The sequence below is a fragment of the Microtus ochrogaster genome, chromosome 22 (genome assembly GCF_000317375.1).
Source record: "Microtus ochrogaster isolate Prairie Vole_2 chromosome 22, MicOch1.0, whole genome shotgun sequence".
NCBI classification, from domain to species: Eukaryota; Metazoa; Chordata; class Mammalia; order Rodentia; family Cricetidae; genus Microtus; species Microtus ochrogaster.
Window position 1 is genome coordinate 7,167,122 of NC_022023.1, and position 26,904 is coordinate 7,194,025.

Genomic DNA, 26,904 nt, shown 5'->3' on the forward strand with positions numbered 1-26,904 from the left:
AAAGCAGCAATAAAAATATGCAAAGTGAATTTTTATCCCAATTCCTCATGAAAAAAGATTTACTTAACAGTGCATTCATTGATTGAAAAAAAAAAATATTCCCTGAGAATCTTCTGAACTCTAGTGGAGACAGGCAGCTTTAACTCCTCCTCGTTTACCACAGCATCCAGTCTCCGTGTTTGTCTTCACTTACTGGGAGAGCTACAGGAAAGGTAACCTGGTATGACCTCTGGAGAGGGAGGCGTTAGGAACAGAAACCACAGCTTCTGCTTTTAGAGCCATGAATAAAAGTTGTTGAATGATAGGTCCTGGGCGTCCATGTTGTTTTCTGACTGCCCTGGAAGTCACAGTTATGGTACAAGTACTTACAGTTTGTAATTACCTAGCTTACTATGACAGACAGAGCTGGGAATCGAATTAAGTGGCTTCCTTCTCTTTCATTTGCTAAACAATCTCCAGCTTAAGCCAAGATTGCCTTTTTTTTTCTCCCATCCTAAAAAAGCCATAAACAATGACAGACCAAAATAGCTATTTAGTCAGAAGTGACGACACTTTCTGAACGCTCATCATTAAGAGGGAAATAGACAACCTAGCTCTTTAATGCCTCTCCCTGAATTACCTCCTGCCCTCAGAAGCATCCTCATCTCACTGCCTAGCCTCAGCACTGCTGCAGACTCCGAAAGGGAGGCGGCTTATGCAAAACATGTGAAAGAGAAATCCTAAAAGTCACTGCAGCTCCTTCCTGCGAGTGGTGCAGTTCTTCTCTGTTCTGTGAGAACCGTGGTGGCGAAGACATCACCCATCTTTTTCCTCCCACTATTTTTACTGCAGTGAGAACTGTTGGTGTCTGCTTGCGTTTCGCCAGATAGCTTTAGAATCCTATCTGAGCATTAGGGCTTCCTAAAGCTGGGGAAAAAAAAGTGTTTAGAGACCTGCATTGGCCCTTGTCCTCTTGGCTGTATAAAAATCCAATTAATTTGCAATATCTGTTGCCTGTCAAGGCTGGTAACAGCCAGTAGGAACTGAAATGGTTTTTAATGAATTATGCCCCTCTCATGGATTCATGGAAATAGAAGCTTTTCCCCCCTCCTTCTCTCACTCTCTGCCTCCCAGAACCAGCTGGACATTTCACATCAGCTCCTGCCGCTGCTCTGAGGTTCAGTCATCTCCTGTTTCATTCCATTCCCATCCTGTGTTGAGGGTCGTTTACCAGCAAGGCAGAGCTTTTGGGGAATGGGATGCATGGTCTTCTTAGAGAGCCTAACAACTTTAAATACCCCTGGACGGTAGACCCGATGCTATTGCAGGGCAGGGCAGCCCCCCCACCCCAGAAGGACCGGTTTAGGGTTTAGGGGACTCTGTGAGAGAGTGAGCCTTTGGTTCTTCTCTGTTCACACTGAGGAATGGAAGAGAGAGGCGTGCTCGCGCTGGTTTGTAGTATTTGCCAAACAGGGTACTGCACCAGGAGAGCCTGGAATGTAGTGCAGAGCTGTTAGGCTCCAAAGGGGGAAAGGGTTCCCTCTTCTTCTATAGTCAGCCTGATGCAGTCCATGGCAAAGTATCTAATAGGACAGCACTTGGGCTCTTCAGAAATATAAGTAACTCATTGGTTAAATTTCAATTCTTCACCTTTCCCCCCCTCCTTCCTGGGTGAGCTCATTCCCCCCCCCCTCCTTTTTTTTTTTTTTTTTTTTTTAAACCCAGTGATTTAAAATGCTAGAAGGAAAAGCAACTGAGGTCCTAACTTTCGGGTGCTGAATCCTCAGCTAATTGAAATTACTGGGCACAATGCTATATATAGCCAATGAAGAGATTCTGAGCTCTCACTCAGTGCCTTCAAGACATGTCGTTTTGTAGTCAGAGGAAACAGGGATCAATGCATTTTCAAACTGACAGAGGGAACGGATGCTCCTTAGCAGCACATGCCCAGGATCGTGTGTGTGGGGCTTGCGCTGTGCTGAGAAGCTGATCACCGGCCCATATGCCCCTTATTTACTGCAATGTTCTTTGCATGTTATTGTGCACTCCGGACTAACGTGAAGGTAAGAGGAGGCGAGGCGGCAACTGGGCACGATGTACATGTTAAACCAGCTGCAAAAAATGTCTACCTTGTGTGGCACCAGGACTTTTCGGATGGCCGGCTGAGCAGGCAGATTATTACAGGTGGTTGCGAAGGCTTTGTTTTATTGTTGCCTTGCAGCCTCCCTGGGGGAGCGCGTCGGAACGCCGCTGTGAAGTGACCTTCAGGTTTAACTGTTTGTAATTCAGGTTCAGGCTCACTCTTGGAAGGTGGAGAGGGGGGAGGAAAAGATTGGAATTATTTCGGTAGGCCAGCACCAAGAAATCAGCGGAGGTAACAAGCTATGGATCCGGCTGTAAATTAGGATTTAGCCTTTCCTTTTGAAAGTGCCGTAAACTGCTCTTGTTCCTGCAGCTTCATTGTTATAGGAGCTCCGGGGGTTTGAATGTAGCGGCTGGAATGGCATTAGGATGTGAACTGTGGGGTACCCGAGCATCCTATGTGTTGAATGAAGATGACGAGCATCGGGAATTTGCTGATATTAATCACACAGATTCTCAGCTCAGGGTGGGCTGTTGGCTTAGACTGCGTGGGTGCCGCTGCCCCGGCGCTGTCACCTCGCTGACATCCACTTGCTGTAGCTAATAAGGCTCCAAAGTTGAGCTCAAGTTTGGGAGATTTACCCCTTGTCACCGGCGAGGACGATGTTATTATTGGAAAGGTTTATCTGACACTATTCATTCAGCAAGGAGCATGAGAGAGCAGCTATGGAATTCCACTTGCATAATTTAAGTGAATTTACATCCTGGGTTAAATTTTTTTTCTTGAGATTATATTTCTTATTGAAGCAGGTCCAAAAAGAAATGATTGTCTTTGAGGAAGAAAAAAAATTCAGAGGCAGTTTCAAGCCTGAAATAGGACTTCTGAAAAAAAAAAAAAAAAGGTCAACATGAGGTGTTTCCCTTTTTGTTTTAGTGAGAGTGTTTTAATGTGTCTAGCTACTAAAGTTTCATTTTGTGTGTTTACAAGTTTAATTGGAGAGCTGCTGGCTGTTCACATTTGCAAACCTTCTTGCCTAGCATTTGAACTTCAAACAGGTAGTAGACAGATTTCAGGGGTTGGCCAGGTCCCTAGCCGCTGTAGCCTGGAAGCTTGCTGTGCGCGAGAAAACAGAGTTCTATAGAATTTACTTCTTACTCCTTTAAGAATTCACTTCCTCTGAATATGGTGGGATTAATAAGCATCATGATAGGTTTTCAGAGATGTGCATATCCTCAAACACCAACGTGGGCTTGTTCTAGTGCATCTTCTATTTCAAACTTATGGCCAGTCCCCTGGTTTTGTGAAGTCTTCCCTCCTTTTCTGTTTCAGAAGCATGAAGTGCTTCTTTCAGGAGAAGAGTGGTAACTCACATGAAGGGAGACTCTTTTGATAACTCACTGCTACCTTTAGGGAGTGCAGGAAATCCTGCCATGGATTTCCTCTTCGGGAAGACCCCTCAGTCTGCTAACTTCTAATAGTTGTCTTGATAGGTTTAGGTGAGATTGAAATTTGTCTCACTTCAACTCATAAGCCAAGGGAAGGCTTGTTCTGCTGAACCTGGATGACCTCTGGAGAATAAATTCTTAATCCTTTCCCTAACCCGTGTGGAATGCTGACGCTTTCTGGCACAATCGACAAAAAGAGAGACCATGTGTGTTCCTATCAGCAACATACACAAAAACAGACTTGTTTATGAGGAAATTAACTTCAATTTTAGGTGTACATGCATGTTTTTGTATAATTGGCTTTTTACTCTCTAATTTATAATTTTACGTTGCATGCTTCTCTTCTGAAATAGAATGTTTTGTGAAACAGTTTTAAAAATGGTCTTCACCTGGGTTTCCATCAGATTGGGTACAATAAACTCTTATCTAATGGTGTTTTTTATGTTTCAATATAATTGATTTTATGTCCATGATACTTAGAACTACTTATCTGAACATCTCTTCAAAAGCCTTGGTTATGGTGTATAGTTTCTCATGTCTGACAGAATTCAAAGTGATGTTTCTTACACTGATCCAAAACTTTCAGATAGTTATAATTTAAAGGTTAGAAATGTCTCTTGTGAAATTTATTTTTCAATGCAAATGCAATATTAATGTCACATTTTGCTCTCAAATAATTATTTGACAAATGTTATATTTAGATAATATTATAGGCAGAAGGACTTTTGAAATCTATTTTGAATGCTTTCACATAAAAATCAAATAACAGGCATGGTGGTGGTGGCACCCGCCTTTAATCCCAGCACTCTGGAGGAAGAGGCAGGCGGATCTCTGGGAGTTCAAGGCCAGCCTGGTCTACAAGAGCTAGTTCCCGGATGGGCACCAAAGCTACAGAGAAAGCCTGTCTCGAAACACCAAAAAAAAAAAAAAAAAAAAAAAAAAAAAAATTAAATAACATTAAAGCTGAAATACTAGTATGCATTTCTCTCTCTCTCTCTCTCTCTCTCTCTCTCTCTCTCTCTCTCTCATACACACACACACACACACACACACACACAATATCCCACACATCAGAGTGTAAATTGAGGGTCACCATTATTCAGTTATTCTTTAAATGACAGATATGTTTTACATACCATGCTGAAGTCTTAGATGCTAAAATTAATGAAAAATAATTCTTGTTGTTATAAGACTTCTAGTGTAGGACAAGACACAGACAAATTTAACAGTGAGTGGTCTGAAGTATGAGGGAACTTGGAAAGGGCTTTGATGAAAGCCATTACTCTAATTTTGCTGTCATTGGAAAAGGAATAAATGAAGCCCAAGCTGGTTGTACCCAGAATGACCAAGAGAGATTCCACTGTGAAGTCACCTCTGTCTTGAATTTCTCCAGCCATCCTGCTGAGAGCAGGGCAATTTGGGTAGAAGGAGCATGTAACTAACACACCTAGAAACCTGTAAGGAGCTGTAAACAGGTGGGAGTGGATGATTCTGGGGTGTTACACAGCTGGACAGTACCTAATTGAAATGATAGGCAACGGTTACAGTGTAACTCTGAAAACTATGTTACTTTGTAATCTCTTTCTGGAATGAGGTCTTTACACAGAAAAGAATAAGAAGAAAAAAAACAGACTTCCAATCAAGAGTACTATTTATGTTATGTTTTCTTGATAGCTTTAAGTTGCTGGAGTGATAAAGATGCATATCATGCTAGCTTGCGTTTCCTTTTAACTTTATTTTTTTTTCAGAAAATGATTAGAACAATTTAATTTGATTGTGGTCACACAAAAGGAGGTAATGTGCTCATTTTGTGGATATGCAGTGCCTCTTTGATCTGAGATTGCCTGTGCTGTATGAAAAGTACCTCTTTGATGAGAAAACATGGGTGATTTGCTGTATCAGATGGCCACATCATCCTGTCTACTGAATTAGCTCTATTTTTTGAAAGTAGAGATGTTAATGACCATTTTCTAGGTGATCTTACAATCACCGTATCAGGATTTTGCTGCCTGTGGAACTACTGCAGATGTGATTCTGCACCCCTACACAGGCTCAGTATTTCAAGACAGGAATGTTAAGCCAGACCAGCATCACAGTTAGGGAGACTAAGGGAGAAAGAGGAGACATACGTTCCTTCTGTCCCCATGTGTTGGGAGCAGACGTAGTGTATTGGAATCTCTACAACTTTGACTTCTGCTCTTTACTGTAACTCCTGATGCCTATCTACTCCTTAGATTCAATCATTCTGCTCTTTCATTTTGTAAATTCCTTGAGCTCAACGCAAGAACATTATAGAAAAATGGTGCTATCGAATTGATTTTAGGTCATGATTTCTGAAGATTTCAAGCAAAACTACATTTGAGTCTGTCTTCCTCACTTATGGAATAGTTTGAGGACTTTTTTAAAAAAAACTATCCAAAGTTTGGATTTTCGTTCATTAAATATGGTCACTAATAGCTATGATATGGATGCCGTAGGCTGGAGAGTTAGCGCGAGGGTGGGGGGGTAAAAGCACTTCAATAGTGAGGGCCTGAGTTTTAATCCTCAAAACCTGCGTAAGAGCTTGACAATTAGTATCCCTGTCTCTTATGGGGAGATAGGAGGTAGAGATATCACAGAGACCCTTTTGTTTAAGCCCACGTAGAAGATAAAGAGCAACACTAGAGGATTCCCATGGACCTTCACACATACTCTGTGGTATGGACACATCCGTATTCATGCACACTAATGTGGACATGCATGCATGCACACACACACTCACTCACAAATGGTGCTCAACACTTAAAGGCTAAAAAAAGTTCTTTGAATACAGTAAGAAATCAGTCAACTAGGTACTGGTTGAAAAACTACAATTGGCAAAATAACATGAAGATTTTTGTTAGGAAATTCTAAGAACCAAGCACATTTTTAAAAACTATGGTTAATGAGAAGCATATTATGATTTAATATTCCTCTCCAACCACAATTGTCATCACAATCAAACAGCATATACACACACACACTAAAATATAATTTAGATGGTAGAAGCTGAAAATATAGGGCTTGATTGTTATTAAATTTTATATTATAAGCACAAATAGAACCAAATAAAAAGTACTGAGCAGACACATGCCTGATTGATATTGATAGAGTCTTAGACTTTTTTTATCCACTTCTCTTCTTCCTGACTTATTATCTTAATCCTATGTATTTCTTTCTTTTATGTGGTCACTTTGACATCATAAAATGTTGGGTTCAAATGCTGCACTGAGTGCCTGCACCTACCCATTTACTTTCTTGATTGATACAGTTGGGTCTTGAGACTTGGTTGAAGAAATCAATAGTTTGCACTAAAACAACTTATTGATTGTCTGTTTCAACACTTTAGCATTCAGACATTCATCAAGCTCAATCCTATCAACTTTATCTTCTGTGATAGCCCACACCATTTTTGTCTTTGAGCTTTAGCTAGTGTAGTTTATTCCACTGGGTCCCTGTTCTGATGCTTACACATGCCTAAATTCCTCCTTACTCTCAGAAGTTATCGAGGGGATCTACATTCCTGGGAACTGAACCTAAGCCATACCAGCTACCCAATTTCTCCTTTAAATATTAAATACAATTTATCCTTCACTCATGTGCCAATATATTTTTAGACTTATTCTATTTTTAATTTTATGTATAGGTGTGTGTACACACATGTAAGTAAAGATGTTCATAGAGCCTAGAAGAGAATGTCAGGTCCCTTGGAACTAAAACTGCAGGCACTTACGAGCTGTCTGACATGTAAGCTGGGTGTCAAACTCTGGCCCTATGCAAGAATAGAACAAATTGCTGACCGCTGAGGCATCATTACAGCCCCCATGGCAACCTGTCTTCCATGGCTTCATGTTACTCACAATATGATTTTCTTCTTCTGCTTGGTTTATTTTGCTGATGTTTAAAGATGTTTCCAGCCACCAGATGGATTTTAAGCATTTTTGAAGACAGAGACTGTATATTATTGTCTTTATTTTTTTTAACACCTTGTTCAGGAATTTAACTACGAAGGGTGGCTCAAAAGGAGAAGCTGTTGAAACTCTGCCTCTTTATGTTGCTGACACCTACTCCTCGCCACATTCTCTGCTGTGTGCACATACTGATGCTCTGAATAAACACATTCTTTTCGCAGGCAGGGTTTGTAGGATCATGAATCAGAATGTGTGGACAGTTTGTGTAACACCTACGGCTCATAGGTGTCGTGAGACTATGGCTCATGACACAGTCAGAGGTGGTTCCTGTCAGGGTTCCAGCTGAATAATTGTCATCTTCTTTATTCCGACATGCTCTGGGAGCTCACCCCACGCCTATGTTATAGCTGTCTGATTGTGAACCTCCCTCCTTAAGAGTATTGAGTCTATAAAATATAAACCAACTTGATGTGTTGGTTTACAACTCTTAATAAAGTCCTGTAATTCAAATAATTTTAAAGTAACCTAGCTAATAAAAAAGTAAGTGACATTATGAATAACAAAAGTAGCTACCCTTTGTCAAGCTTATGAATTACATTCCCTAACTGCTTACATGCTCTCTTTGTTAACGCTACCACTTTATAGATTAAGCTTACCTATGTTTTTATTATTTAGATGAAATTTATTCAGGGGAACTAATTTATTTGCCTAATGTTACATCTCTTAATTGCCAGTGAAACCAGCTTTAATCCAGTTCAATTACACTATAAACTCTGGTAGCAGCATAACTACACTGATACATAGATGCATGAACACTAACAATTACCACGTCACAGACTCCTCAACTATTGTGTTAAAGAAGGCCAGGAGCACATCAAGCAGTGAAAATGATTGTGTTCTTCATGTGACATTTTTTCTTTAAAATTCTTTCTATTACATGATGGCTAGGGTCCAACATAGGTATTCTTTTACATTCCCAATGCATTATTTAACAAACATTGTTTAGTAAACATTTGCAATGGTTCCTGCACAGAACCAGGTGTTAGAAATGAAGGGAAGAGAATTAAGCAGGCAATAATCCCTTCCCTTGGAATTTATCTGGCAGTGAAGTAAGTATAAAATAAAACAATTAAGTAAAATTCATAATTGTAAGTACTAGGATGGAAGAGATGGAGAAAGAAATTGGAGGCATGAGTTCTGGGAGGCTTTTGGTGATAGCCTTAAACAAGGTAAGGCATCTATCTACCTACCTACCTATCTACCTATCTATCTATCTATCTATCTATCTATCTATCTATCTATCTATCATCTATCTATGTATCCATCTATCTATCATCGCATATATATGATAACACACACACACACATACACAATTATCCCCTCCATGATGGCTAGGAAGAGAAATGTCAAAGGTATGTTCAAGTGAGCAGATCACACAGGACTTCATAGGTCAGGCTTCTGTCAGTCCAGTGGGGAACCAGTGGTTTTCAATGGAAGAATTAAGAATTGACTCATTTGACAACCACTTAACCTTGGTCACTTAGGCTCCTGTGTGGGACATAGACTTTCAAACGGGAAGTCTCAGAGTTAAGTGACAACTTAAATGTTCTTATCACTATCCAGGGGAGAGGTGTATATCCAGGAGACTGGGTATATGGAGCTCAGATCTGTATAGAATTATGTTTGAGCATTTTAGCGTCTTTGATTTTGCAGCCCTGATATCATGCTCTCCTTAGACATGGAGACCTAGTTCTCAATTATTATGGGTACCATTTAGAAGTAAATCTCAGTTATGCTGAAGTTTCTATCCTTTTAATTCCTCCAAACTTTTAGGACGGTAGATTGGCTAATAGCGAAGTCATCCATATAGTCAGAGCTTAATTTGCATTTAGCGTCACATCTTCCAGACATCTGGGATGCTCTCCTAGTTTCTGCCCAAGTCTACTGTGAGTCACTGCAGAGCAAGAACCATGCCTCCTTATGCCTGTATGCCCACTGACTTCAACTGACAAGTAAAGTCTGAATATTTGCTAGATAAGTGAGTATGGATGGATGCTCCCATTCATGCCACAGGACTTATTCCACAGGGCCTCTTTAGCGTGGTATGACATAGGAGCCGATGCACAAGGAGAATAGATTCTTTACTCAGTGAATAGTTTGCTCTGCTAGAAAATCAATGCCCCTGTAATGAGAGTATCCATTCAGCATCAGCATCAGTAAGGAAAATCCTTGGGATCGAGAAGTATTACTGGGCTACGCCTAGGACAAGTTTACAACCGGGTACGGTGCCACATGTCTGTAATCTCAGTAACGAGGAGGCTGAGGTGTGAGGCGTGATGGCTGTGAGTTCAAGGTCAATCTGGGTGACATAGCCAGGCTTTATCTCAGAAACAATAACAGAAACATAGGAGGTGCCGCCCACGTGTAGAGCCTCAAAGGAACAGGTTACCATGTGTTCAGAGAACAGTTGACTACCACTTCCCTAAAAAAATGTATAGGCACATAAATTTCCCCAATTTTGCACAGTAACACGGATAAGAAAAAAATTAAACTTATAATTCTTGTTTTTGAGATGAGCTTTCCCACTCTGGCAAAAACCGGCTTGCTCAGAGTTCAGTGTGTGACATGGACTGGCCTCAGATTGTTGGTGGTCTCCGTGCCTCAGTGTCTCAGACACTGAGATTTAAGGAAGGAGCTGCCACAGCCTTCTTAAAATTGCAACTTAACCTAAGTTTTTCAAAGCAGCACTTGACTTTATCAAAAGCTATGCCTATCCAGACTGTCCATCTTTATGTTAAAGGTTTGATTGTTTATATTAACTAGAAGTATTATAGGCAGATGTCTAGTTGCAGGAATGCAATTCACACTGACCGTTTTGAAACAAATGCCTTCATTTACCTTTCTTAATGAATTTGGAAAGATCAGAATGGATCATAGCTCACCACTCAAAAGACATGTTCCTTGTCTTAAGAAGCGTATTACCTCAGATGAAAAGATGATAAATAAATTACACAAATCGGCCAGTGAAATGAGCACAGGGTAGGTGACCAGATAGTCCATTTGTTGATAGACATATTTGTTCTGTTCATCAAGGGCTTCATGACTTCTAAGACTCCAGGCCTTGAGGGTTAGCTGGTCAGTCTGTGTTCAGTATACTCAAAAGTACTAGTAATATTTGGTGAGCATTCATAATGTGTATCAGGCACTGTGTATGTCAATCATTTGATTTTCACAGCAATATTAGAGAAAGGTTTTGTGGGTAAGCCCATTTTGCCTGTGGAAGGACTCAGCCGTACATACAAGAATTATACCATACAGGGCCTCACAGGTTGGGTCTGCGGTACTGAAACAATTGCTCTATTCAGGAACCATGGGACAGGACAGTGCCTGGAAGCCCACCTTTCTTAATTTGACCAGCTCCTTGGTATTTGAATCCAGTGTCCACTCTGACCTTCTCCAAAGGGCTGTATATTATCCCTTTAGTTATGGTGGCACTGGTCCCTTCTCTGGTTTATTACTATACTTTTATCTATACAGATTTTTATTTCCACTGATTTTTTTTCCCCATAAGCCAAAGTCTGGGAAAAATCCCATGACTCAGTAACTTACACCTTGCTCTGGGCCTAGGGGTGAGGAGGGGTGCTTATACTTAAAAGACTTCATATCCTATTGATATGTCTTCAGCCCTAGAAACAAGCCTATTTACCAAGGCCTAGACTTGATATTAGTGTAATAAACAAGGTAAGAAGACTTGCCAAATAAATCAGTAGTGTTTGGTAGCTTGAGAAACCTATCTCTTAAGAATGGAAAAGAGGCCCCAGCACACAACAAAAGTATATGCTCAACTATGTTCATAGCAGCATTGTTCGTAATAGCCAGAACCTGGAAACAACCTAGATGCCCTTCAATAGAAGAATGGATGAAGAAAGTATGGAATATATACTATTATTAGAATATTATTAGAATATACATATTAGAGTACTACTCAGCAGTAAAAAACTAGGACTTCTTGAAGTTTGCGTACAAATGGATGGAAATAGAAAACACTATCCTGAGTGAGGTAAGCCAGACCCAAAAAGAGGAACATGGGATGTACTCACTCATATTTGGTTTCTAGCCATAATTAAAGGACAGTGAGCTTATAATTCACAATCCTAGAGAAGCTAAATAAGAAGGTGAATCCAAAGACAAACATATAGGCATCCCCCTGAATATTAACCTTCATCAGGCGATGAAAGGAGACAGAGACAGAGACCCAAATTGGGAGCACTGGACAGAAATCTCAAGGTCCAAATCAGGAGCAGAAGGAGGGGGAGCACGAGCAAGGAACTCAGGACCGCGAGGGGTACACCCACACTCTGAGACAATGGGGATGTTCTTTTGGGAATTCACCAAGGCCAGCTGGCCTGAGTCTGAAAAAGCATGGGATAAAACCAGACTTGCTGAACATAGCGGACAATGAGGACTACTGAAAACTCAAGAACAATGGCAATGGGGTTTTGATCCTACTGCATGTGCTGCCTTTGGGGGGGCCTGGGCAGTTTGGATGCTCAACTTACTAAACCTGGATGGAGGTGGGCGGTCCTTGGACTTACCACAGGTCAGGGAACCCTGATGGCTCTACAAGCTGATGAGGGAGAGGGACTTGATCGGGGGAGGGGGAGGGAAATGGGAGGCGGTGGCGGGGAGGAGGCAGAAATCCTCAATAAATAAATAAATTGAAAAAAAAAAGAATGGAAAAGTGGCTGGGTGGTGATGGCACACACCTTTAATCCCAGCACTCGGGAGGCAGAGGCAGGCGGATCTCTGTGAGTTTAAGGCCAGCCTGGTCTACAGAGCTAGTTCCAGGACAGGCTCCAAAGCTACAGAGAAACCCTGTCTTGGGGATGGGGGGAGAATGGAAAAGTGGAAGATGACCAATAAAACAATAAATCTTTTTCCTTGTTTTGATGTTAACTCTTAAAAACAAGAACAGAATCTGAATTAAGCATAGGACACGTCTCTCTTTATAACGGAACTAAGGCAGATATGATTACAAGTATACCAAGATTTTGCTATTTTAAAAATAGCGTGTGAGCATTCTTGTTTATATTTACAAATTACTGATGTTTTGTAAGAGTGTACCTAGAGAGAAAGAAAGGAAGGAAACTGAGGTGATGGGGTATGCGGGACCCTTTGGAGGGAGGAAGGGGGCCTTCTGAATCAAGCCTCGAACCTTATGGTAGCTGATAAAGACGTTCATGTGTTTGTGTTGCCTCCTTTGTGAATGGATCTTTAGATGCTGTCCTTCTGGTTCGTTAGGAAAGTAAACTGAGGAATCAGTCCGTATACTTGGCATTTCTCAGCTAATTTTAGACTGTGAAAGAATATTTGCTCATTAGAGACATTATATAATGTATAGAAAATGGCAAAAAGTCTCTACTTCTTATGACCTTGCTACTCAGAGCGAGGTTCTCTTCATTGCTTTTTGATGTGATGTGTGTGAACATATAAGGTTTGCATGTATTTGGAACAAGTGCTTTAGTAACTTTTCTTTTTGCTATGACATACCAAGAGCATTCTTGTGTTTCTAATAATTATTCCTAAGCACAGTCTGAATAGGTGGTGTAATAGGGACACTTTTCCCTTTTCTTTTGAGAAGTAAATAAACACAGGTAGGCAGGGGCTGAAAGCATCGTTTTTCTCAGGCCATTGCCTCTCACGGAGGATAGAAGGCTTTCAAGTGTAACCTTGGAATAGCTTTGAAATGAGATGCACTTTGGAATGGAAGAAAGAATATATGCAGAATGTGGGTTTCCAAAGGGATCCTTGCCATCATACTTTAAACAAGGAAAAAACTGTAGGCTTAATGCAAGTATGTCAGCAGCTAGTCCCTAACACAGTTGCTACGCCCACCACAGCGAAATCACATACTTCACAGTGGTATTTTAAAGGTTCCTTTAAACAGAATCCAGCCAGACAACCTGCTTATTATCATCATTCTCCTGGGCATTTAGTGTGGAAACACTGCAATCATTTTTACTCCACAGCCCCTGTGGAATCTGATAAATCCATAAACGCTCTCCAGCCCATCTCTGTCTTGGTCCTGAATGATTCCTTCTGCATCAACTGTTTCTCCTTTCTTCCATGAAGGTTCTTTCCCTCTATCGCCTGCCAGAGGAACATCCCAACTGGCTTCCCAGTTTCTTCTTCAAGTTTATCCTGTCCACAGTGGCGCCACACTTACTTTGCTTCAAACCCTGATATGAACCGGTCATACATTTCCTTGCTCATGGATGTTTTGTGATACCTAATATCATAAAAATTCTTCTTTCTCATGGATAACCTCAACTACGAGTCTATCTTGGCAGGCTCCTATCCCGTGCCAGACTCCATCCAAGCCATGCTTTGCTTGGAGTGAAGGTAAAGAAAGGAATGTTGGAGAGGAGACCCGAGTAAGACATGTCTCCATCCGCTGACTCATCGGTGCTACATTAAATACGAAGTCAGCTTTCTGCAGCTTGTGTTCTAGATGGTGTGGTTGAGACGACAGCAGAAAACATTTCTCTCGTGCCATGAGGCAGGCTGTAGGCAGGCAAAGCCTCACGAAGAGTGTGGCGTCCACTTGGAGGATGTTAAAATACTTTCAAGGAGGCAATGGGTTGCCTGCTGACGTAGTGAGGGTAGGTTTTACCCTCGGTGTATGTTATACCCTTGGTTATGTAGCTGAGATTCCCTCACAGCACACCTCAGATCCCAGGAGGTGGGGCTATGATGCAATCCCTTTGTAAAATGTGTGGCAGTAGCTATAACACAGTGCTTAGTCTTGCAGTTAAAGGAGACTAGAGAGATGGCCCTTGGTATCAGGAGTTGCACCTCTCCTGGCCAAGACCTCTGCCAATATTCAGCCTCAGGCAAATAAGCAGAAAGCATCAATGATTACTTGGGATACCAATCACAAAGTTGGTTTTGTAAGGAGAAGAAATCCAGGTGTGCAAGAAGACTTCATTAATTCCAAAGAAATAAAGATAGCTAACCCTTTAATTACTATTTTGTGTCTGGCAAGAGCATGCATTTGGCAATGCATATATTTGTTTTTCTGTGAAAAGTTTCCAAGTTAAATGTCTGTGAAATTGCTTGTGGAATGATAGGGGACTGATTTTTGACTCATAATGGTAAAACAAAAATATTTATAAAAAACTTTTCGCTTACAATGCAGTTGTAACACATGAAAAAATTTAGAACATGTATTTTAAGTTTTATAATTCGATATATGTAATCTAAGTACTTGGGAAGTTTTGTTTGTTAATCTGATAAAGTATTTTAAAAAGAAAAAATTTAAGGGATTTTAATTAAGTTAAAAGTACTTTAATGGCGACTCTAAACTCATGCTAGGTAAGTAGAACAATACAGTTATAAAGTAAAACAATAAAGTAATGTCTAGGCTTGTAAAATTAAATTTTATAATTTATTTAAAATTTATGCATTAATTTTATAAACTAGGTAAGACACATGTTATCTTTTTTTGTCTGTGAAAGATGCCCCAAAAATAACATTAAAATACTTCCGTATCTTTCATTGGGTGTTAAAGAGGGTGTGAATTTGGGTGGGTGGAGAAGTGGGGAAGATCTGGGAGAAGCTGAGGGAAGGGAACTATAACCAGAACATACGATATGAAAAAAAAAACATATTCAATAAAAAAACATATTCAAGGTAATGTGTGTGACATTGATTTATATATTCTAGGACATTAGAAAGTGCTCACTATTATGGTATCTGCTGATGGTTACTCTTCAATCTGATATTTCAATGCAGAAAAAATATTTACCTGTCCCCTGTGTGACTCAAGGCCACAGAGACCTGTTAATTTCTTCACTAGAGAAAGCATCTCTCTTGTCTACCTTTTATCACTTTGTGTTTCTAGTGCAACATTGTAAATCTCTATTGTGGGGATTTTCATGTCTGTTTCTTTATTAGCATGGACATTCTATTTTGTCCTCAGTTGATTTTTTTTTTAAGATGTAAAGGCTGAGTAGTTCTTACAGACTAAGTATTGTTTTCTTTCCCAGGGACAATTCTTAATGAGAAAGTTTATCTGTGCCTATGAGGAGTGAGTGATAAATTCCTGGATTTGGTTCCATTAGAAACCTAAGCACCAGTTATCTCAGGAAATTCTGCAATAAAATATTTAGGAAGGTAATTGACTATTTCCAGAAATAACCAGTTAATGCAAACAGCTAAGAAAAATTCAAAATACATTGAAGAAAAACTTAGGGTCCATGAGTACGGTGAAAAGTATTCATTTTCCCTCTTGGGCCTGAAACTGTTGAGGTTCACATAGAACCACAAGTTAGGTTTGCAATGTGACTAGAGCAGTGGATGCTGGGCAGGGGATGCTGGGCAGGGGTGAGCATCAGTGATATAGGACTGTGGGTCTCTAATGAACATTGCTCTCAGGAGAGTCTGCTCATTCTCCTTGTAAGAGATCTGCTGCCCATCTTCTTCCCTTCAGTCTTGTCTACTGCAGCCAGGAAGCTGTTTCCAGTTGCTTTTAGTCCATCGGTCAATAACATTGATTTTTTTTTTCCAACATGAGGTGTTTCTCACCTCTTCTCTCATTATCCCCTCCTTCAGGGCTAAACAAAGTTTCCCGGTGTGCCACAGTTTGGATTGCCTATAAAACAGAAATGACCAGAGGCAGAATATAGGGCTTTGGTTCAGTAGGAAGGGTGACCAGTAACACAAAATCTTCCAGAAGCATCTTGGGTAAAATATTTTTGGCACAGTCCTGAGGGATATTATTTCCTCAAGTGGGAAACATAAATGCACATAAAATGTCTATCTTGTCTACTGTAGTTCTATTGAACAGGCTGAGGAGAGTGAATCCCAGAGGTCTGCCCTGTTTCCTGTGTAATTTTGGAGGGGTTCTCCTGAAGTAGACATCTACTACTCCTGGAAGTGAGTCAGGAGAGCAGTCATGCTAGTTGAGGCCATAGAGGACAGTACAGACACTAAGGAAAAGTGGCCATGTCTGCACCGGGAATAAGTTATACATAGCTTTCACAACAAGCTTGCCATGTGATTATCATTACCATCTAATATACTGTATTACTATTATATTGTCATCATTATTACCATTTCATATACTGTAAAACTGCATCTCCAAAATCAAACCCATATTCCCAAAGTCATTGACTAAGATGGCAGTATCAGACTTCCCAGGGTACAGCACATTGCTGTCCACAACCACTCAGTTTTTACTAGAGATAATTGCAAAAACCTTGATGATACAAACGTGTGTGAAGGCGATCCACCTCCTTAGTACAAGGCCAGGTATTACAATTGGGTTTGTTTCAGTAATGCTAGGAAGAAATGATAGGGTTTTATGGTAGAGTAGGAACTGAGAGAAACTTCAGATGCTGCTGGGCAAAGAGTTAACCCAAGCTTTTGTAGCAGACGCCTTGTAGCAGGGTCACAAAAATCAGAAGAGAATTACTGTTTTTGTGAACTGTGTTTATGATGTTGACCTGCATTTCCGTGTAATCCAGCATGGTTATATCAAGCGACCCCTCCACTTAAGTCTCAAAGTTCTCTGTTTGACTTTGCTTTCTGCCTGTTATTATATTCACAAGCCTGGGTTATTTAGCCTGCATTAGCCTTAGTGACATGGAACATTAATGTTTATTACATAGACCGCTTTTGTTATAAGATTCATGTGTGTTAACATTGCCAAAGCCATCATAAATATGTGTTCTTCATAACAGAGATTGAACCAATGATGTATCTCCTCCTTTCTAAGAAGTTTCCACTTCTTCGATGCAACATGAATTCTCTAATTTTTATTTTTGCTGGATTTGTGTAAGGGAAATGTTCTAGTCCTTGGTGGAAACTCCTAAGGAGTAAAAATCTCAACAATCTGTATCAATTCAAAGGTTGCAGTGAATTTCAATCCTGTACTGGCATGGAAAAGAGGAGTGTGCACAGCGTTAGAAAGACTCAGAAATTTCTGAAATTGTGTCTGGGAATATAACTGTATAGCTTTTCAGTACAGCACAGGGCAAGGAGAAAGCAGTTTTGAATCATGTCACTGGTCTAAATTGAGATGCATTGCCAGTATAAAATAAATATGGAATTTGTTAGGTTTATATGGAAAATTTATTTTGTTTTTATTAAATTGATATGTTTAGATATATTGCATTAAATAAAACAGGGATTTGAATTTTATCTTTACTTTATCCATTGTGGCAGTTAGAATATTTAAAAATATATGACTCATATTTATGATTCTTACTTTTCTCTTGAATAATGCTGATCTTGTGACCAGAGGGTGTTCCTTCTTTCAATGAGTTGAAAGGCCTTAGACCTTGATTTCCTGAGGCGTTTTTTACAGTCACCATGGTGAGCTGTCCATCTCTGTAGGCCTTGAGGAGCAATACAAGGATGTTTTCTCATATATAGCTCTAAGATTGTAAACCCATCCTTAATTGTTTCATTTGCCAGATAACCTCCAGTTTCCAGGTCTGAATGCTCTGCTGAGGTCCAGAGAAGCCAACTGACTTGCTCAGATCACTGGTATCTAGTACTTTATTCACTAGGTGCACTGGCCCCTAAATGCATAACCAAGCTGGATGCATAAGTTAGATGGAATAGGGGAAGAGGTATTTTGAAAAGAATTAGGAACAGTTGGTATCAGGATTCTTTTTTGCTTCTTTGTTTGGTGTGTATGTCTCTCTCTCTCTCTCTCTCTCTCTCTGTGTGTGTGTGTGTGTGTGTGTGTGTGTGTGTGTGTGTGCAGAGCATCTTCTGGACTTTTACAGTTACAAGTATAAACAATGTGACTGAAGCTAGGCTAGAAGTACTGACTGGGAGTTTTCCTAGTTAGACCACAGGTCTATGAACTTAGTAGAAACAGCAAGAGACTCCAGGATGCTCCATTTTAATTTCTGTGAATACAAAACTAAGACACAACTCCTCATACTTTCAAGTCATCATATAGTATCACAGAGGCAACACAATACTTCCATTCCATATAAGCTTTGGTGAGAGTGATGGATGAAAAAAATATAATCAATGACATAATATCTCTTAATTTTAGTTTTCTTAGCCCTGAAAAAAATGAGTTCAAATAAGGCTATACCTGCTTCTGTGTCAGGTATAGCTGATGTCCAAATAATGGAAGCAATAAATAAGCAAATATACATTATATGAGTTTAAAAGTCTTTTCACATCAATGTCTGTGGATGTGTAAGGCATACACCATTTTAGGACTCTTATTTCTTCAGTTTAGAATAAAAAGTATGTGCAGTAAAAGAAAATGGAACAATCCAGGACATGGAGCTATAACTGGGATTTTATGTGTTCAACTAGTCTACTATATTACATATCTACACATGTGAGAGAAACCAAATCTGAGTCAAGGGAAGCAAAAACACTCTTTCTCCCCTTCTTAAAACTCTTGTCCATCTTTGAAGCTAAAATTAGGGCGCCAGTAGATACAGGATTTATAATCAATTTTCTGGGGAAATGGAGCCGAATCTCAATCCCACCTTGAAAAGGCCAAACGACCTAAAGGAGACAGTGCCATTGGGGCTGTGCATTTGCACTTCCTAGCACAAATTTCAGACGTGCATTTTTAAACCCCAAAGGGACTGCAAAACTCAATTTATTTTCATGGAGTCTTAACTGCTGACTGAAGATATAGCATTTAAGGCAATCACCATGGAAATGAGATTGTATGAATCATGGCTCCTTAAGGCCTACTCAATATGCCCTGACTGACAAGTCCAGCTTCACTTATATGGACAGGATCTCTTTGATGAGGCAAATTGAACATATGACTAACTGGGAGACACAGACAGATGTTAAGAAGTGATATTTCTGACACTTGATAGAATTTTACCTATCTATCTATCTATCTATCTATCTATCTATCTATCTATCTATCTATCTAGTTATTATCTCTCTATCATCTAACAATTTAGCCATTATATCTCAATCATCTTTCAGCCATCTATCTATCTATCTATCTATCTATCTATCTATCTATCTATCTATCTATCATCTATCAATTGATCTGTTTGCCTATTTGTCATCTATGACCTGTCTATGCTAAGAGAAATGGAATAGATACAAATATACAGATTCAGTTACACTATATATATATAGAGTTATTAAAAGTATTGTGAAACTTAATGATATGAATAAAAATAATAATTAGGAATGAAAAGGGAGTCTGTGGAAATAGTAACAATAACAGTTCAATGAATATTTACTGTAGGCTGATCATGTGCCTCAAGTTGTGTTCATAAAACAAGAACTTTGACATCAAACATCCATATGTATAACATACTTCAAAATAAAAGTGTGCTTCTTGGGATAGGAGTGATTCATGGAGGCAGGTATGCCAGTACATAGTATTCAGAGCCCAATAGGAGTATTCCTCCAAAAACAATATAGAATATTGCAGAAGAGAAATCATTATTTCTAAAGACAGTATAAATATCTAAGTTCACCATGAAGAACTAAGTTACACATTTGGGAGCCTGTGCACTTTAATGGTTAAAGTCCTAGATGCCAGTGATCTGTGTAAGTCTGTTGGCCTGTGTGGACCTCAGCTGAGTTTGGAGGCTTGGAACCTGGATCACAAAGTACAGTGAGCACCGAACACTCATTACCTTCCTTCCTTCCTTCCTTCCTTCCTTCCTTCCTTCCTTCCTTCCTTCCTTCCTTCCTTCCTCCCCCTTTCTTCCCATTCTTCCTTTCTCAGTTAACAGTTAGAACCTCATGTGAATGATAATAAGCAAATCCACAGAATCCTTAAAATGAATTATCTTTGTTTGGTTGTTTATTTACATAATCAGTATTTATTTCATCTGCCTTTTTTTGAGAATTAGTTCTTTATTTAAATTTTGCAATGACTACTTATAACAAGCTTATTCACCTTGTCTTAAAGAGAAAAACCTAAATGGAAGAAATTAATTAGAGGAAATAATTTTGGTAGATTTAAAAAACAGATAGAAAATGTATTTTAGCACAAGATATGTATATTTGGGAAACATCATAGTCTTACCTTGTTAGAAAAGAGATTAGGAAAAATAAGTTGGGCACACATCACGAATATTACTTAGACAGAAACTTGTCACTTACATTAGAAAGTTATTGAGTATTTCAGAGTGGGGAAAGGCAATTTGGTAAACGAAAGCCTGTAATTGTCACTAAAATAAAACACGGGAAAATATTATCTCAAAGAAAAGGAAGCACTTCATTTTCACCTGGTCAAATACTGGTAGAGAATTCTGGGCTACCTTGTGCAGGAGGGAGCATGTATATGTGTCTAGTTCTGCCAAGAAGGCTTCTTTCCAAGGGTATGTGATGGTAACAGTATTTAAAACTCATTATTGGAAATAAGCAGTGTATATTGTCCTGTCATGGTTTATCAATTTTGTTACACATGTTATCACAGGGCTGGGGCATAGATCAGAGCACCTGCTGTCTCAACATTAGGACTTGAACTCAAGTCCCCAGCAGCCACGTACTGCTCTCGACAAGGCCTTGGCCAAGCCTGTAAGCCCAGCTCTGAGAGTCAGACTGCAGCATCCCTGGGCTGGCTAGACGTCAGCCTCCCTGTGGGTTCTGTGAGGGTCAGTGTGGTAAGGAGGTAAGGAAGGTGATAGAACAGCATGCCTGATGTCCTTCTGTGGACTCTTTACAGAAATATGTACACTACACCCCCACCACCGCCACCACCACGCCCCACCCCACCCCACTACAACCCACCATACCACATCACCACAACACCACCACACCAACCCCCACACCATCACCACCATCACACACAACCTTAAAATGTGTAGAGAGGCGAACAACCTTTTTCTCCCACTGCTGGCTAACCTCCTGCATTTCTCAGCTGCTTTCTACACAGCAGAAGCCTAAGTCGCTGCTTCTCCAGTCATGAATTGCCATTCATATCATGTCCTGAAAAAATAAACAGCACTTTTCCCTCGTGTATTGTGAATTTTCCATGTATTAAGCAAATTAATGCTTTTGTTTATCACCTGTTAAAATGTTTGGTTTTTTTTTTCCTGGAGAAATTGCCTTTAGTCTTTATTCACTCTGTATTTCAATACACTGAAACTTAAATTTTTGATGGGTTGTGACTCCACTTACTCTAATATACCATAAATTTAATTATAACTATAGGGTTTTGTGGTAGATCAGGAACTATTAAATTATTCTAGTTTTACAACCTAGGAGAGGATATTTCTTAACCTAGCTCTTTTCAAATGTCTGTGAGGTGAAGATGCGGCTGTCTTTCAAAGGCATAGGACTCTAATTCTATTAAGCTCATAGACTATAGAAAGCATAAAGAATAAAAGGATTCTTTTATCTGGATAACTCAGATTCTAATAGGGCTTTCTGATATGCATTCATACGTGTGACCCGATGAGTTAGAGTTTCCATCAGAATCGAGGCTCTGACCGTGCTTGGTGGTGTGGGAGAATGTGGAATTGCACCCTGAAATATGAAGAGGAGGGAGTCGATTTCCGTCAGAGCATAAGAAATCAGATCCATAAAGGATGCTAACCCATTTTGGAAGTAACACTTACCTGCTGTGCTTGCTATGTGCAGAGCAGGAGAAACATAAAGTTAGTGAAATGTGATTTAGAGTGACATTGTACAACTTAGTGTGCTCTTGGTCAAGTGTGTCAGAATTTCCCCTATTGCCAGTGACCATGACTGTCTTACTTGTTCTGAAGACTTTAAGTAGAGGAGTAGTATGCTTTTTATTCTGTAAGTATTTCTCCAGCTCCGAAGTTGGAAGATGGCCCAGCAGTGGGGTTAAGACCTGGGAAAGACATATAGAAAGTTTTTCTAGTTATCATACAACAGAAGGTAAAGACCTAATGGGAAAGACATATAGAAAGTTTTTCTAGTTATCATACAACAGAAGGTAAAGACCTAAACTATGAAAATAGCACATGAAAAGGAAGAAGAAACTCCACTGATGATTAACACAGGCCATAATGATACACACGAATTGGTGGCAGGGAGAACTGGAGACTTGCATATTCTCAGCTTTGGCCATGCAGCAGCTGAGTCCTTATGTCTCGAGAACGTTAGAAGATCGCAGATAGGGAAGATGGTGTAAAAATTGGCTTCGCGTCTCCACTGGACACCCGGAGAGCTGTAGACAGCTGCGTGTTCAGACCTGCAGCTCCCAGGTGAGCATTAAGCTGAAAATAGAGATCTGAGCATCATCACATTGTAGGTGGTGGTTGAAATCACAGGTGTGGATAATATTTCCCAGGGAGACTGTAAAGAAGGAAGAGAAAGGAATACAGAAGGAACCCTTGGGGATGCTTGCACTGTGGGGCGAGGTACTGCTGTGGGGGCAGGATCCAATATCTGAAAATGCTTTGTTAGTGGCAATGTGCTCTCCAGATAGAAGGGACCGTTGTTAATATTCAAAATGGGTTTTTTTGAGGACGTTTTTAGAAATGTTTATTCTGCTCTCATACATTATATCCTGACAGCAGTTTCCTTTCTTCCCCTCCTCTGTCCCTTCCCCCACCATTCCTCTCTCCAAGATCCAGGCCTTCACCATTTCCCTTAAAACAACAACAAAAAACCCAAAAAACCAAAAACCAAAACAAGGAAGCAAACAAACAAACAAACAAACAAAAACCAGGCCTCCAAGGAATATCCTCTGAACGTGGCCTGGCAAGACACAATAAGACTGGGTATAAATCCTCATATTGAGGCTGGATGAGGCTCCAGTAGGAGGAAAAGGGTCCTAACTGCAGGCAAAAGATTCAGAGACACCCACTGCTCCCTTTGTTGGGAGTCCCACAAGGACATCAAGCTACACAACCATGCAGGTTTGTGATTGTAGGTTCAGTCCCTGTGAACCCCTATGAGAGCTGCTTTGTTGATTCTGTCAGCTGTGTTCTCGTGGCATCCTAGACCTCTCTGGTTTCAACAGTCCTTCCTCCTCCTCTCCCACAGGGTTCCCTGAGCTCTGCCTAGTATTTGGCTATCGGTCCCTGTATCTGCAACTATCAGTTGCTGGGTGATTCCCCCTGATGACAACTGGGCTATCGCTGATCTAGATTTATGAGGTTAGCAGGATATCATTAGGAATCATATTATTGACTTCGGTTTTGTTTTAAAACATTTTGGTTTCTACAAGCAGATAGATGTGCTACCACGGATACAAAGAGGCAGGCTAGTTGCCATTGTAAGCTTGGAGGCTTTGTGAAAAGCTATAAGCAGATTCTTTAGCTAGGAAAAAAGAATCAATTGTTAAGGTAGAAGAAGCCTTTGTAAGGACGAAACATAAACCAGGTTCTTAGTTTTGCTTGCTCCAAATGTAGCCATGGGTTCACCATCTGGGAATGTGTAGTAACTGTAAGCAAGTATGTTACCACTGAGTCATCCCCCAAGAAACAAGGCCTGGGTCCAGATTCCATTCAAGAATTTTATAAAACTGCCTTCCAAGAAAGCTCAAGAGATTTTTATGAAACAGATTGGTTTAATATCCCTACATAGCCTTTGTTCAAAGTTGCAATGTTAAAGCTATTTTTATGAAGGCTCTAGGAAAAATAAAATAGCTTGTTACCACCTCTATGTCCACCTCAAAAATACATTTTATACTGTTTTGTATTTAATGTTCCAACTTCAACCTTCTTTTGAACCTGAATTTGAAGCTAAGGAAAGGCTTATGCGGTAAACTGTATGATAGAGTAGCAATGGCTGTGGAGTTTAAATTAGAATCCGTACATAGTTTGTGTTCCAACCTGGACATTAGTTGATGTAGAACATGATTTCCATGAACTTCAGCTACTTCATTTTTAAAATGGCAGGAGTTACAGCTAACTTACAGGTCTGCTGTGTAAAATAATAGCCTCATAATAGCGACCACAGAAGCTGGGAAACACTTTATGAGCCAAGAGCCTATGTAGTTACCATGGTTCATCCTGTCAGCATTCTGAAAGTGTTTGATCTTAAATATTATTTTGGCTAGTAGAGTAGCAGACTTTATGACTTATTATATGAAAATCTATGATTGCATATGTATGGAATCAAGACTTAAGGGCAGCATTATCTTCTAGTAAGGTCTGTGGCAAACTGATTGTCATGTTTCTCATTTCACTGACTACTGGGACACATGACATAAAGTTTTCTTTTCAAAATGTATGTATTTTTAAATTATATGTCTTTGTGTGGGTTTCTGCAAGAAGATGGGGATACTCAGGGACCAGAAGAGGGCAATGGATTACATGGACCTGGAGTTAGAAGAGGTTATGAGCCTCCTAATGGGGCTGTTGGAAACTGAACTCTTCCTCTGCAAGAGTAGCATGTATTTAGAAGAGGTCATGAGCCTCCTGATAGGGCTGCTGGCAACTGAACTCTTCTTCTGCAAGAGTAGCATGTACTCTTAACCACCAAGCCATCTCTCCAGCCCCATTTTGAAGGATGCTACAATAAACTCTAGGGAAACCTGTTGTTTATTCGGTATATTTTGCATATTCTTTGCTTGCTTTGAGACAGTATTTAACTCTGTAGTCTTGGCTGATCTAGAACTCACTATTTAGCCAAGGTTAATCTCAATCCCTTGGCAATCCCCTTGTCTTTGACACCCAAGAACTGAGATTACAGGTGTAAACCATCACACATGGCTTGAAACATTAAATATTATGTATGGATAAGAAACTGGATAAGCAATATAAGGCAAATTCCCAAGAAGTAAATTCTCATTTTCAGTTGCACAAAGCTATTTTTAAGTGTGTGAAAGGAAAGTGAATATGTAATTCACCTAGTTTCTCATTCAGTGGTCCAGTTATGCTTGATCATAATGTTGCTTCTTATTGTAAAAATAACAACCAAATTCAATGTTGTATCTAAACTCTTACATTATAATTTATTTCTCTAACCTTTAATCACTAAGTTTTATGAAGAAAATTGTTTTTCAAATTGTTAAATATACAAAAATATATATTCCTTTTATATAACTTATTTTACTTGATACTTTTTTATTCCCCCAAAACAGTACAATTATTGAAATGGCAGAGACATTTTTTTTTATTTTTTTTTAAGATTTTTTTTTTATTGAGGAAAAAAAAAATTTCCGCCTCCTCCCAGCCTCCCACTCCTCCTACCCTCCCCCCACTCCTCTCCCCCTCCCTCTCGAGTCTGAAGAGCAGTCAGGGTTCCCTGCCCTGTGGAAAGTCCGAAGTCCTCCCCCCTCCATCCTGGTCTAGGAAGGTGAACATCCAAATTGGCTAGGGCCCCACAAAGCCAGAACAAGAAGTAGGATCAAAACCCAGTGCCATTGTCCTTGGCTTCTCAGCAACCCTCATTGTCCGCCATATTCAGAGAGTCTGGGTTTATCCCCTGCTTTTCGAGTCACAATCCAGCTGGCCTTGGTGAGCTCCCAATAGATCAGCCCCACTGTCTCCGTGGGTGGGTGCACCCCTCTTGGTCCTGACTTCCTTGCTCATCTTCTCCCTCCTTCTGTTCCTCATTGGGACCTTGGGAGCAAAATAAAGTGTACAAATGTGGGTCCATCGCCAGATGAAGGTTCTATGGTGATATGCAAAATATTCATCAGTAAGGCTATAGGAGAGGATCATTTCAGGTTCCCTATCCTCAGCTGCCCCAGGAACTAACTGGGGACCTCGCCTTGGGCACCTGGAAGCCCCTCTAGGTCCAAGGGCAGAGACATTTTTTATGTCCCTTTATATTCCAAGTACCTGACAAAAGGTTTAGCCACACTAGGTACAAAAGTACTCAAGTTTCCAGGCTGTGGTAGCATACACCTTTAATACAAGCACTAGGGAGGCAGAGGCAGGCAGCTCTCTGTGAGTTTAAGACCAGCCTAGTTCCAGGACAGCCAGGGATGTTACACAGAGAAAGCCTATCTCAAAAACAAACAAACAAACAAAAAACTTGCAGGTTGAATTATTGTCTATATTGCTTCTTTTGTTTTGGATTAGGTTTTACATGTATTACCAGGGTTTTAACACTTGTGTCTCTGTTCCTTATTACTAAGATAATTTGAAGAAGAGGATGTTGACGTATGCTACTTGCCAGAATGATGAGCTTTCCTTATCGTATTCCTCCTGATAAAATACAGAAATCATACATTAAATCTATCAATCTAGGAAGCTGGGAGGACCATTTCCTATTGTCAGCCATCGTAGGAGACCAAAGGTCAATGGAGATATACCTGACATAAGGAGGGCTTTGCTAGTTTAGAAATGATCCCCACGGAGATAAGTTCCTATCACTAGCTGCTCCAGTGACTCTCAGTCTTCTAGGGTACCACCCAGACAACTGAAGCTGCAGCTTTCCCAGAAGAGCTCCACTCAGCTATTGCATCTCCCAGACTAGCCTGTGTCTTCCCCGAGAGCACTTTAGCACTGGAAAAATTTGTTAAGGAGTCATTTTTCCACTGTGATACTTGAAGGAAACTGCTAGGTCCTGATTT

The 26,904-nt window shown here is 40.1% G+C and overlaps 1 protein-coding gene across 4 annotated transcripts in view; it reads left to right on the forward strand.

Moving 5' to 3' along the window:
• Window positions 1-26,904, forward strand: part of Dlg2 (discs large MAGUK scaffold protein 2) — a 1,686,730-nt gene that overhangs the window by 451,083 nt on the left and 1,208,743 nt on the right. The window contains exon 1 of one of the 4 annotated variants that reach the window (XM_026784315.1): window positions 1,716-2,042. The exons of the other annotated variants lie outside the window; for them this stretch is intronic. Within the exon in view, the coding sequence (XP_026640116.1) occupies window positions 2,001-2,042 (42 nt within the window). The 5' untranslated portion in view covers window positions 1,716-2,000. Of the gene's footprint in view, window positions 1-1,715; window positions 2,043-26,904 lie in introns of those variants that run through there. 4 annotated transcript variants of the gene reach the window in all.